The 14,376-nt window shown below is 34.7% G+C and overlaps 1 protein-coding gene across 9 annotated transcripts in view; it reads left to right on the plus strand.

Annotated features, from left to right (window-relative positions):
* OSBPL8 (oxysterol binding protein like 8) overlaps window positions 1–14,376 on the plus strand; it is a 159,176-nt gene that overhangs the window by 118,296 nt on the left and 26,504 nt on the right. For all 9 annotated transcript variants that reach the window (XM_025882779.2, XM_025882780.2, XM_073900621.1 and 6 more), the window contains 7 exons: window positions 1,626–1,703; window positions 3,636–3,737; window positions 5,910–6,113; window positions 8,414–8,498; window positions 10,171–10,342; window positions 13,258–13,495; window positions 14,069–14,253. In XM_025882779.2, the coding sequence (XP_025738564.1) occupies window positions 1,626–1,703; window positions 3,636–3,737; window positions 5,910–6,113; window positions 8,414–8,498; window positions 10,171–10,342; window positions 13,258–13,495; window positions 14,069–14,253 (1,064 nt within the window). The remainder of the gene's footprint in view (window positions 1–1,625; window positions 1,704–3,635; window positions 3,738–5,909; window positions 6,114–8,413; window positions 8,499–10,170; window positions 10,343–13,257; window positions 13,496–14,068; window positions 14,254–14,376) is intronic.

Raw genomic sequence — 14,376 nt, forward strand, 5'->3', positions numbered from 1 at the left:
CAGTAAGTTTGTAAAAGAAGGACTAAGTTTAGTAAAATATTTCCAACAAAAATAGTTTGAGTTTTGGTATTTAAAAGAAAACCTGTTGATACAGAAAACTTTGGTACAGTGTATGTAAAAAGCTTGTAGAATTTGGTCAGTGGATCTTTTTTTCCACCAGAACTGGCTACACAGAATGGCAAGGATTCCTTGAAATATCTGTTCTCTAAAATTTACCAAGCTCAGGTGACCCCCTTCTGGCCTGCAGGTGCCTTATATTCTAGAATCTTTTAGGAATCACCAAGCCAGATCTTGTCATGTCAGGGAAACATATTTCCTGTTATTCATGAAGATAAATCTTAAATTTGAGTCTGGCTAAAATTCTGTGTGAGTAGTTTTAAAAGGTGAGAAATCATTACAGTGAAATGGCTAAGAGCATGAGACTGGGAATTAGGTAGACCGGGGTGCAAATCCCAGCTCATCTCCTTACTGGCTCTGTGACTTTGGGAAGTTATTTTTAATTGGTTAGTCTTGGTTTTCTTATTAGCAAAAGGGAGATACTATCTCATAGGGTTGCTTTGAGGATTAAATGAGGTAGTGCACATGAAGTGTTTAGGAAAGTACTTGGTAAAGAATAAGCAGCCATTTCTATTAGCATTTATTCTTCATTTACTAGTGTCTAAGAAGTACATTATAATATACATTTTCCTATTAAGCTGTGAGAAATAGAAATCATCCTATTTTTCTGACAGTAGCTGTGCCATCTTTAGGTTCTTGGGGGCAAGGAGAAGACAGAGACCGTTTGGCTTGAGCAACTTTGTAAAATTGTTTTGGTATCACAGTCAGTGTGCCATTGCCATGAGAGTAAGTAGTATGATGTTTCAAGTTCAGTTCTCAAAGGAGTGACTTTAACAAAAATTTAATTGGGTTAATTCCCATCTTCTGCATTGTACATAGTTTGTAGTTCCCTTCTATCTAGTGCAGCCAGTTATTGTCATCATCACCATAATAACCCATATTTCATACCAAGTAGCAGAGGTGTTTTTTCAGAGAGGTAAAAGAAATGAGTTGCAAATGCTAGTTTAATTTTCATTTTATTCATCAGATATTTAGTGAGCCCTTTCTTTTCCCCAGGTGATAGCTGGGTATCATTGGTGAATAAGTATGGTCCCTGCCTTCATGGTTCCTCAAATTGAGCGAGGGAGTTTATACCCAAAATTTTGTTATCTGTAATCATACCTAGTGCTTTGCAGGTCTAGCCATTCAACATTTGAAAGCCACCATTTGGATCAAGCCCCATATACTTTCTTGGCACCAGGAGTCATGCTAAGTACTTTAAATACCTTCTCCTGTGTCTAACAATAGATAAAACAATAGATAAAAATGAAAATCATAGGACACAGGACACTAAATGTGCCAGCCAGGCACCCCTGATTAGTGTTTATTTTTTGCTTTAGTTTAAAAGCTAATCCATGTTAAACCCACAAAAATGGACACCTGAAAATTTATTTTTGCCTAAATCACAGCAATAAATGGGAAGAGTTCACAAACATAGCTTTAACATTAATTTTTTATATGCTGTATATGTAGAATAAGTGAAGGTTTTAATTATGATTTCTCTTTTGTTCATTTCTGTGTGATTTCAGTCTGAATCTAAACTTTATAATGGCTCAGAGAAGGATAGTTCTGCTTCAAGCAAGCTCACAAAGAAAGAATCTCTCAAGGTTAGTTTCCATTTATTTCATAAATAACATTGTGCTTTGCATGTGCTTTTGAAAGTAGGCTAACAAGATAAATATGTGTCTCCTAAAGGAAGAAAAATAATATCCAGACAGGCACACACAAAGAATGTTAATATTTGTATGGCACACTGGAGTCAACTGAAGAGGCTACTTGATGACTGTTCACCTCTGTCTCCGGCCTCACCTGGCCATTCCTTTGGCTGAGGACTGGACAGCTCTGCACACTTGGACCTAGTTGGGCACATCACTGTGTTGTAGAACCTTTTATGGGAAGCTCTGGTGCTTTTTGAAATTCAGGTTTACTAACTTGCAGGGTCGTGGGCTGAATTTGGCCCACAGGTAGATACATTTGTTTGTTGTATACAGTGTTTTAAAAATTTGAGGTAACAAATACAAGTTCAGCTTTCCAACTTCTCTTTAAGAAATATGCACTTGGGCTCACCTTCCAGAATGGCCTGCGGATCCTGGATCTTAAGAAACACATGCTTTCTAATTGACTCTTATCCCTATGTGGGTCTATTTTACCCCTTTTTTTCTTATATCTGATCCTGTATGCATTTGCATTTGCAATCCCATATTAAATCTACTGTTACTCAGATATGCATATTAGTCAAGACCAAAAGTCTGAAGTTTTTTGACTGTAGAATTATTTAAATTTTGTTAGGTGTATATAGTCTTTTTGTCATTAAGTGTAAAACAGGAAGGTTTTATAGCTAAAAGAAATGTATCACTGATAGTTTATCACCACTCTTCCATCCATTTAATAACAACAAAGTAATAATAAGATTATATTAATCCACTGCAGCCTTCCCAGATTATCTCAGAGGTAACTTATGAAGATAAAACTTTGATATTTTGAATGAATCAATACCATTTTATGATAATATCTTAGCATCAGGAAAGAGCAAAATTGCCAGTTGCAAACAAATGCAGCATTGTCTGCAATATGAAAAAACTGATAACAGAGTGGATTTCCATCAGTAAGAGAACTTAAGAAAAATTACAGAAGCAGTAATAGCGTAGTGGTTAAGAGCATGTCTTTTAGAGCCAGTCTGCCTTTGATGAATCGTGCCTCCATGACTTACTAGCTGTGTGATCCTGGGCAAGTTACTCTTTGTCCTTCAGTTTTCTCATCTGTAAAATAAGGATAATGATTGTCTTACTTTCTGGGGTTAATGTGAAGATAATGAGATAGTACTTGTAAAGTGCTTAGAACAGTAACTAGTATGCAGAATGTGTCCAGTAAACCTTAGAACAGTAACTGGTATGCAGAATGTGTCCAGTAAACCTTAGAACAGTAACTGGTATGCAGAATGTGTCCAGTAAACCTTAGAACAGTAACTGGTATGCAGAATGTGTCCAGTAAACCTCCATGTTTTATTCATACTACGAAGCTTATGTAGCAATTAAATGAATGAGGTAGGCACGGAAATGCTCCCAAAAATATTCAATGGGAGAACCTTTTTTAAAAAAATGTTTAAAAAACAAAGCCTCAAAAGCTATGTATTTCTATAGGTTGTATACATAGAAAAAGCCTGAAAGGATAGTGTTTTCCGAAAGTGTTAATAGTGGTCATTTCTGGGGATTGGGAATAGGATAGGGTCTAATAAAGCTTTTAGCTTTATTTGTGTTGTTTGAAATTCTTACAATGAGATTGGATACATGTAGTATTGTGTAATTAAAAAAAGGTAAAATTCTTCAAAAAGATACAGAGAACTAGTGATCAGAAAAACTAGATTCTAACCTCTAAAAATTCCTACCAGCTCTTTAAAAAAAAGTTCTTTTATCCTAAAATGCTAGAATTCTAAAAGACGTTTAGAATCTTATACTCTACATGTTATAGACCTAAAATTTTAGAAAGAAATTGCCCATTTCTAATGAATTTTTAATTTTTCTACTATTTTTGTAAAATAGGTGCAAAAGAAAAATTACCGAGAAGAAAAGAAAAGAGCCACAAAGGAGTTACTCAGTACAATCACAGATCCTTCTGTTATTGTTATGGCTGATTGGTTGAAGGTCAGTTTGTATTGAAGCTTGAATTCAGATTGCTGGATGTTTACCTACTGGAATAGGAAAGCCCAGAGTGCACCTAAAGCCTTCAAGACAAAAACAACTCCTGGGATGATTGTTTTTCACTGGCAACCTATTAATTGTATCCCAGAGGTTCTATGTTCCAGCCTTAATGGGGAGAAGGAAACTTTTAACATTGTCTGTCTTGAAATAACATCAAATATGGATAGCAGTTCTTTTTAAAAGGCTTTTTGGTTTGTGTGACATTATATAGTCTAAAGAAATATTTTGCTGTTCAAACTATCATTTAGTATTGTAGACTTGTATGCATTATTGAGAAGATATTAAGCAAAATTAATATAAAAGTTATTTGGAAAGGATTAATTTTCAGAAAAACATGCATATTGCTGTTTCCATACCTTATTTTGGCCTCTGGTTATTTCCACTATCTTTCATTTCCTTTTTTTTATCATCCCCCACTATCCTCTTTCTCATTCTTATCTGAAGGTTATTTAGTTGGAATCTTTCAGACTAATGCTAAGTTTAAGAATGATCTTGTTGAGACTCTTGACTCCCAGGAAATTTTAGTACCTGACATTAATCTAAAAACCACCCCAGCCCTGAAAGTTTTCCACTCCCAAAAAGTTGGTACAACCTCCAATGTAAAATCCTTAGGAGATCTTTTGTGGAAATTCCCTCACTAAAACGGGAGCCTAATGATAGTTTCCTTGTTCAGGTAGTACTAGGGTCTTCTTCAGTGTTGTGCTAGAAACACGTTCAACTTACTTTGACTGTCGTTAAGCTCCACGTCTCACTTGGGTTTTTCAGAGCTAAACTTCTTCCTCTTGTCTTCTGACATTGGATTCCTGCAGCTTATCCCCTAAAAGTCCCCAACACATCCCCTGGCTGACTTTTCTAAATCATACCTTCATTCTGATATTTGCTATCCATGTTCTATTATCATATGTCCCAGATCCAGAATGTTATCTTAGGATAACTCTTCCTTTTGCTTTTCTTGTCTTTCCATTTCTTTTACATAAACACATATTTTTCTCAAAGATTTTCTCTTCATTCCTGGCTCCAAACTCCCCCTTACTAATTTTTTCTTATTTACAGTTACTGTGGTATGCCTATTTCAGGGGTTAGGGAGTCCTATATTTATTTCATAATTCATAAAAGTGCTTTGAGAGAGCAGATGTTTTACAGTAAATAAAAGGATAATTCCTAGTTTTTATTCTAAATATATTAGCATTCTTTTCAGTATTGTGAATTCAGTGACTTGCGTAGAAACATTTTTAATGGATGACAGAAATAGAAATTGATAGGAAAAAACAGTTATAGACTTGTTATTACCATAACATTAAATCCTGGGATGAGGAACGTTTTGAGATTAGAGAGAGAGAGAGTCAGGTAACTGTGTTTTAAAATTCCCCCAAGAACTTAAATGGCACACTTTATGTAATTACTAAGAACAAAGTAATTTAGAGAAGGTAATTTTAGGGGTTGGAAGAGAGTTCTTCCCTCTTTTCTACCACTCAGTGAATATTTAGGGAATGCCTGGTGTTTGTACTAGCAGTGATTTCATCACTGTTGATGTAGTGGTAGGGGGGAAACAATCTTAAAAGGTGGAATAATCTTGGGCTGCCTGGGTGGCTCAGTTGGTTAAGTTGGCTGCCTTGGGCTCAGCGGGGAGCCTGCTTCTCCCCTTTGCCTGCAGCTCCCCCTGCTTGTGCTCTCTCTCTCTCTCTCTCTCTCTCTCTCTCTCTCTGTGACAAATAAATAAAAATCTTTTAAAAAGGTGGAATTTTCTTATACTCCCACAAACAAAATTATGATAGTTGCTAAGAAGGGGAGAATCTTGGACTAGGAAGGTATATTTTAATGGGTCCTGAGCTGGCCTGGAGGGTTAGGAAGACCATTCTACTTGGCGCATTATTTTGAAACTGTTGACCTCATCTCTGGCCAGACTTTAAGTTTCTCGGAGGCAGGAGCCATGCTATTTTTAGCTTCGTGTGCCGTTTTTACCATCTAGTAGCTTAAAAAAAAATCTGAATCTAAAGTGTATATTTTATGGAAATTTTAGATTAAAACATCCTATTTGCCGTTACTGAGTTTTTATATTGTGGAGCAAAAAGAGAAAAAGAGCTTTATTTCCTAAATAAACTTATCTTTCTGTAGATTCGTGGTACTCTAAAGAGCTGGACCAAGTTGTGGTGTGTTTTGAAACCCGGGGTGCTACTGATTTATAAAACCCAAAAAAATGGTCAGTGGGTAGGAACAGTCCTTCTGAATGCCTGTGAAATCATTGAACGTCCATCAAAAAAGGATGGCTTTTGTTTCAAACTTTTTCATCCTTTGGAGCAGTCTATTTGGGCAGTGAAGGTAAGTAAGCACTTGTTATGTAGGTAAAAGATAAAGATGACAATCTGTGAGTTTCAGAATGGAGATAAATCAGTTAATCTAATGATTTCTGACCTCTGCCAGGACTTCTAAATTTGCTTCTCTTTTCAAGTGCATTATTCCTGTTTTTGTTTCTACCCACGTCGAACTGTGTACCAAAAGGCTTTGTTTAGCTTTAAGATCTGTCTTAAAAATTTTTGCAGAAAATGTTTCCCAAACTTTCATCATACTTTATAATGTACTCTCTGTGGCGATTAAGTTTGTACTGTTTTTTTTATTGCAATTACTAACTTTGCTTTGTAATATTGTATCATATTTATAGTGTTTTTGTTTCTATCAAAATTATAAGATCCCCTAGAACAGAGCTGCCATTTATTTGTGTGGTCTTTCCTGTAGTGATGTAAATATGTGACTAGAAGCAGTCCTATGTACTCTTGTACTCTTGAGGTTCAGCTTTCTTTGAAGATAGAGCTCTGTTTTAAAACTAAAAAGTATTACTGTGGTCACTCCTGTGTGTAAAAGCAGAAACTTAATCAGGAAAATAGGAATTCAGGGCACCTGGGTGGCTCAGTTGGCTAAGCATCTGCCTTTGGCTCAGGTCATTATCCCAGGGTCCTGGGATGGAGCCCCACATCGGACTCCTTGCTCAGCATGCACTACACACTAATGGAATAAATGGATTTAGTTTAAATTTTTACAAAGCAATCATTGTTTTAGTTTCTAAGAAGGTCAGTTATACATGAATAAAGGGTTTAGAGGTTCTTCTTTAAGGGAAGCCACCTAATTGAGGCTTAGGGTTAAAAGTAACTTCAGCTTTTAAATACTTTTTGGTATTGCTTAATTAGGCAATATACATATATACACCTATAAAACACCTGAACTTTTAACCTTTATTTCAGTAGCCTATAGTCATAGCAGAACTAAATTTAGGATTAGAGAATTAGTTCCATTCTGGGATTAGGTACTTCCTATAGGGAAAGAATTTAACCCAGAGAACCTCTGTTAATTATATATCATGTGATTCTCAAGTGAAAAAACAAACAACTTTCAGAACCCTTTATGTATAGTATTTATTCTTTACTACTACTCTTAGGAATTGAAAGAATTATAATGAATTTTTAAATTATTAAAAAAGATTTTTAATGTCAAATTTATTGAATTCTCAATATTGTTGGGAGGGAAGGAAATTTGTCCAATTAGATGATCATCAGAACATTCTCCACAAGCAAAATATGCTTAAGACATTGTTTAAACAGCTTTAAAGTCATTATCTATGATAAGGTAAAAGTAATACTTATCAGTTCTTACTTTGTATCCGGGACTCTTGAGCACTTTATGTGGACCCCTTTTAAAAATTCTCATACCTTTAAGGAGGTTGTAATTTTCCCTATTACCCAGATAAAGAGATTGAGGCCTAAAGTGGTTACTTAAGTAATTTTTCTAGCGTGGAATCAAGCTCGAAACCCAAGCAGTCTGACTAGATGGTGGTTCTAGGAGTTGGCCCATAAGCTATTTGAAAATACCCAAGTGATACTACAGGATTTGTTAAAATTATATTGACTTTTTCTTCCTTTTCATTTTGAATCTATATTTTCTTTATGTTTATGCTTCTCAAATTCATTTTATTCTCTGATCTTACAACTTAAAATTACGCTTTGTCTATTAAAATTATACTGTTAGTTCTATCCTCAGATTTTCTTTCCAGGGAAGAACTGGGTTCATCTGAAGAATTCCTCTTTCTTTCTGGAAGAATAAAATTAGCTTTTTTCATTGGTATTTTATAACTAGTATTTTATAACAATTATATCAATGGTTGTAAAATAGAGATTTTTCCCTAGACCTAGTCAAAATTCATTTTTCTTTTTCTTGTAAATTATAACTATATTTCCAGCTTTTTTTTTTAGGTCTCTAGAAATTTAATGTTATTTATCTTAGTAGTATCTGTGGGATGGAAATTTCTCTATTAAATTAAAATTTGGTCTACTATAATAAATTGCAGGTTTCTCTTTACTATGTGAACAATAAGTAGAGATAATTAACTAATGATAGCTATAAGTTCAGTTTTCTGGTAAGGGGGTATATTTGTTGGAAGAGGAAAACTTTTCTTAATACTTACCATCTGCTTTCTTAAGAAGCATGAGGTTAAAGGTTGTTTGCTTTTAGACTATAACCCATGCCTAACTTAGATTTTTACGGGTAATAATGGACAATATGAAGTTGAGATTTCATGATACCTACTGTATACCACTTATTTTATTTTATTTATTTTATTTTATTTTAAGGGTCCAAAAGGTGAAGCAGTTGGATCTATAACTCAGCCCTTACCTAGCAGTTATCTGATCATCCGAGCTACTTCAGAGTCAGATGGTAAATATAGATTGTTGATGGATTTGATTTTGGTCCTCATTTTTAAGGATTTATTTTATATGCCACTGTGTATTTATTTTCCTTTGGAGAAAATCTCTTTAGTATGGTATTTACAGCAGAGGTATTGTAATCATAAATTGCTTTTGATAGTAAAATGTCATTAACTTTGTAGACAAACAGGGAAATCTGGTAGGAAGAAAGCATTGTGAAGTCAAGTGACAAATTGGCAGCCTTGTTTTCTTCTTCATCCTCCATTGACATATTAACACCTTTTGACTTGGTTAGTGTTCTTTGTGGTAACTCATTAAGTTTTATAATTTTAGAGATACATTTAATATGCTATTTGTATTTTATTATAAAAATTAATATTTATGGGGTGTCTGGGTGGCTCAGTTGGTTGAGCGTCCAACTATTTGTTTCAGCTTGACTGGGAGATCAAGCCCCATGTCAGGCTCCCCACTCAGCAGGGAGTCTTTTTCCCCTTTGCCCCTCCTTCCTGCTCTTGTACACGAGCTCTGTCAAATAAATAAATCTTTAAAAAAAAAAACAAACATTTAGGGGCGCCTGGGTGGCTCAGTTGGTTGAGCGTCTGCCTTCGGCTCAGGTCATGATCTCAGGGTCCTGGGATTGAGCCCCGCATCAGGCTCCCTGCTCGGTGGGGAGCCTGCTTCTCCCTCTCCTTCTGCCTGTCACTCCCCGTACTTGTACTCTCTCTGTCAAATAAATATTTTTTAAATTAACATAACACATATACACTGTTTTGAGTTTTTTTTATGTAAGAGATTCAAGTACAAACTTTGTTATACCTAGTAACTTAATATTTAATTCTTGAAGCAATATGGAGAGAGCAAAACTTATTTTGTGAAAGCAAAGCTAACTTTAAAACCTTAATAATTGATAATGGATTCCTTCCTCACTTTTATGTTTTATAATTTAGCTTAGCCTAGCGAATCTTGTAACCTTTCAGTTTACTTTTACCTGATGATTATTTTTAAAATTAAAATACCATAGGCACAAGCTTACATTATGAAAGTGTTTTACTTGAGTGATATTTCCAGCAGATATTGAAACATATATATATATTTTTAAGAGCAACTAACGGGTTTTTTTCGTTTTGTTTTGCTAATACAGTTCTAAATTTTAATTTAAAATATTAGTGTTTCTGCTAATATGGCAGTTCATGACAATATTGTACAGGCATTTCCATGACTCAGAAATTTTCATACATATAAGTAGAATGGATGGTAAACCTGGGGATAGACCTTTTATCAACAACAAAACATCATTTTGATAAGTTTGTTTATAGTAGAAACATAATGTCTTCAGTATATTTTATGTACTTTCTTTGGTAGTTGCAAATCATACTACCTGTTACTGTTCTAAGATTTTAAAAATAAAGTACATTAATTTTAGATTAGGTGTACTTTCTAATTCATCCCATATGCTGTTCATTTACCAGTGGTTTCTAGATGCTTTGTCTGTAAAAAGCACTTGCTAAACTGAAAAATTGCATTAAGATCCTTGCAAGATTTTATATTCAAATTAACTTTGCCAGTTTATGTTTCTCAAAGAAATAATAGTATGCTTAAAGGTTAACGGTGTTAAATTAAGATGGCTCCTGGTTTTTATAGTTTCTTGAACTACACTACTTAACGAATCTGTGTTCTTCTAGGAAGGTGCTGGATGGATGCTTTGGAGTTGGCTTTGAAATGTTCTAGTCTTCTTAAACGTACAATGATCAGGGAAGGAAAGGAACATGACCTGAGCATTTCATCAGAGAGCACACATGTGACTTTGTATGGCTTATTACGTGCTAACAATCTCCACAGTGGTGACAACTTCCAGTGAGTAGTTATTGTCACTTATTTTTATAAGGGACTATGTTGTTGACTAGGTTAGTTGGTGGGCCTAGAATCTTTTGTAATGTATCTAAAATTGAACTTGGCTGTTTTCTTCCCATTATATGGCCTCAGGCCTGGTTTGAGATCTGTTTAGTTGCTGTTATAAGGTATAGAAAGTTATTTCCTTGGTTTCAGCTAATGTGAATTAATTGTTCTTTCCCAAATATATACCTTGTCTTTGTACATGGTGTTCCCTCCATTAAAAGTGTTTCCTAGTCCTCCTTGCTCTTTTCTCCTGTTATACTCCTGTTCTTTAAGACCAATCCCAAATATTACATAAAATGCAAAGCCTTTCCTGCTTCATGACAGTAAGATGTAATCTGTTCTTCTGTTGCTGTTCTATAACACTTTTTAATTTTTTTGGTAATGGTGCTTATTCTACCTGGTATTTGTGGAATTCTCCTATTGTGTTTCAAGTTGGAACTGTATCCTGTTTGTGGTTTTATCTTCTGAGATATTCATTGTTGTTAATAGTAAAAAAATATTTCCCTAGGGAAACTAACAAATACTTTGTTTGAGGTTCACATCACTTGTTTTTTTGTAGGAAAAATATAAGATTTCCCTTATCCTCCCTTGTCCTAATACTCAACTTCTGCTCTGAAACTACTTATTCCCATCAGCATTGAGGTTACTTTCCTGAAAGTTAGGAATGAATGTTTGTTGGGGCCTCTTCCCAAGATTCTTCCCTCGAAGCTCTTCAGCTGTAAATAGTCCATTGTTTTTACCAAATCCCAGGCAATTTTTAAGTGCTATTATTTTGGAATCTTAAAACTTCATCTGCTTCACATATTTATTCATTTAAGTTTTTTGAGCCTCTTTTCTGTATAAGACATTATACATACTTTTCTGTATTATTCACTGCATTATAAGTAGGGAGATCAGATACGATCCTAAATTTGAATCCAGTACAACAGTTTACTAGCTCTGTGATCCTGAAGAGACATTTTGTCTTGTTTTGTTTGAAACCTATAAAATGCCAGGCAACTATAAATAATAGGAAGATAAGACTGACATAAACAACCAAAGGGGAGGGATGCTTTAGTTTAATACAGGACCAGGAGAATTTAGAGGATGGAAAGATAACATTCAGCTAGGGAATCATTCCTGATTTTTTTTTTACATATTTTTACAAAGGTAGAATCAACATAGCAATGTGTTCATTTGCCTATGTGACAGAACATGAGCTAAGAGCTGATGATGCAGAGATGAGGGGAACAGAGGCCTACCTTTGAGATGTATAGTCTGCTTGGATGTAAGGGACAGGGAGTGGGTGAAGTTAAAGATTACAAGTTTTAAGCCTGAGTGACTGGTAAGGTGATGGTAAAATATAAAAAAAAGGACCATGTTGGGAGATGATGATTTATTAAATATTGGACATGTTGAGGATGCATTGGTCCCAGGACATATAGACGATATCAGCCAAGCATTTAAAAGCATGGGCCTGAAGCTTATTTATGCATGCATGGGTTTGAAAATCAAATAGAAATGATGGTGAAGGCTTGAAATTGGCAAGCTTGCCAAAGGAGAGAAAGGATAGAGAAAATAAGAAGGCCAAGGAAGATTAAAATATCTTAAGGATGGAAGGAAGTAAGAGGGATCAGAGAGCTCCAAGAGTCAAACCATAGTCACATGCAACCTGAGCACTGAGTTTCAAGGAAAATAATCATCATAATCGCAGAGCAATCACAGAAGGTGAAGAGTAGACAAGGATTTGTCAACTAAGCCATCATTAGTGACCTTTAAGGGAACAGATTCAGTGGATTCAGGGGAGTGAAAACCAGATCATAAGAGGTTAAGGAGAGAGTTGATGGTAAGAAAACAGGGACAGATTTGAGACTACCTTTTTAAAATACATGATTATAAAGGGAAAGAAAGAAAATAAGTACTATAAAAATGAATTTCTATTAGAAATTCTTTGGTTAGGAAAGCCTGGGTGGCTCAGTCGATTAATCTTGCAACTCTTGATTTCGGCTCAGGTGGTGATCTCAGGGTTGTGGGATCCAGCCCTACGTCTGGCTCTGTGCTCAGAACAGAGTCAGCTTGAGATTCTCTCTCTCTCCCTCTGCCCCTGCCCCCACTCACTCTCTCTCTGTCTAATAAATAAAACCTTAAAAAAGATCTTTGGTTAAAATCCAAACAAATATTTTGGGGACAAAATTTTTACATTTTTTTTTTATTCTGGAAGTGAGGTTTGTTTTTTTTTTTTAATTCCTTTTTGTACAAATTATTAACCCTAATCACTGTAAGTAAGAATAGGATTGGGGTATAGCAACCTAATCCATTTTAGGCTATAGGTTTATTTCCATAAATTTCCATTAGCAATTCTTCTTGAACTTTTTTCTCAAGATTAAGCCTATTAGTCAAGTATTAAAGAGAGAGGATTACTTTTATATTTTCACTTACGTTGAGTGACTTTGGAGAGACCTTTACAGGGGAAAAATCATAATTCATTTGAGCTCACTTGAGAATATGATCATCTTGAAGTTTTTCTTTGGACCAGAAGCAATAGCGAGGTTGATTCAAGTGATGATATTTATAAAACTAAGAAGAAAATCTAACAGGGGAAAGTCTAAAATTTTGCTTTTGGAAGCTCTTATCCCTAAGTGGTAAAGAGGCAAAGAACTCAGAGTGTCCTCTTTTAATATTTGCCAGGTTTTTATTTAATTTCTCTGTGCCTTTATTTACTAATCTGTAAAGTGAGAATAATAGTATTATTTACAGGGTTAACTGAGTAAAACTGTATAAATCACAGAACAGTGCCTGACACTTAAAGTCTCAATAAATGTTACATATGATTCTGATTTATAAATTAAATATTCTTAATCTCCTTTATTCTTCCTCCTAATCTTTCCCTCAAGGTTAAATGACAGTGAAATTGAACGACAGCATTTTAAGGACCAAGATATGTATTCTGATAAATCCGATAAAGAAAATGATCAAGAGCATGATGAGTCTGATAATGAGGTGCTGGGGAAAAGTGAAGAAAGTGACACAGATACATCAGAAAGGCAAGATGACTCTTATATCGAACCTGAGCCCATTGAGCCTTTAAAGGAGACTACCTACACTGAACAGAGCCATGAAGAACTTGGAGAGGTAAAAGTGTGATTTTCAGAGATTTTGATTTTCTAATTCTTGGGAATTTCCAAGTGAAATTGAAGACATTTCTTTGACCTATTGCTTATTTTTCTGAAAGAAAATATTTGAATGATACCTGTTTTGTTTGTAAAATCACATACCTATGAAATGTATCAGAATTTATAACAAATATGTATACTCACACGAGTACTGATTCTTCAGGTTTGTTTTTGAAATAGGATAGTACTGCTTGATGTCATTGCTAGGTACAATGTAAATTGCAAGGATACATGAGTTTATAACTTTCTTGCTATTGTTAGTGCATAGAAGTAAGTTTAGTATAAAATAATAGCATGTAATGTTTTTTGTAATGAATTCTTTGTATATATCCTTCACTTTGATGTCTGTTAACTCCTCTTTTTACCTAAGTTTTATAGCTATAGACTTACTACCTTATGAGTTATTTCCACTCATATTAAGAATGCTTGAAATAGTTCTATAGCATATTCAGATTTCAACATCAGCTGTCTTATCTACATATCTGATATGTCTGAAGTATGATATTTCAGTATTTTTTGTTAATTGCTAAAGGCAGGTGAGGCTTCTCAAACAGAAACTGTGTCTGAAGAAAACAAAAGCCTTATCTGGACACTGCTGAAACAAGTCCGTCCTGGCATGGACCTGTCCAGGGTGGTTCTGCCTACATTTATTTTGGAACCTCGTTCTTTCCTGGATAAACTTTCAGATTACTACTATCATGCAGATTTCCTATCTGAGTAAGTAGATTCTCATTTTTTAAAATGAAAAACACTTCATGGTTTTAAGAGATTTTTCAGAGGTCTAAGTACAGTGGTTATGCCTTACCAAAATCAGGCTCTAATGACATATCACTCTTCACT

This window comes from Callorhinus ursinus, unplaced genomic scaffold, assembly GCF_003265705.2.
Source record: "Callorhinus ursinus isolate GAN/ISIS: 27379988/994484 unplaced genomic scaffold, GSC_fseal_2.0 scaffold14, whole genome shotgun sequence".
Classification (NCBI taxonomy): domain Eukaryota; kingdom Metazoa; phylum Chordata; class Mammalia; order Carnivora; family Otariidae; genus Callorhinus; species Callorhinus ursinus.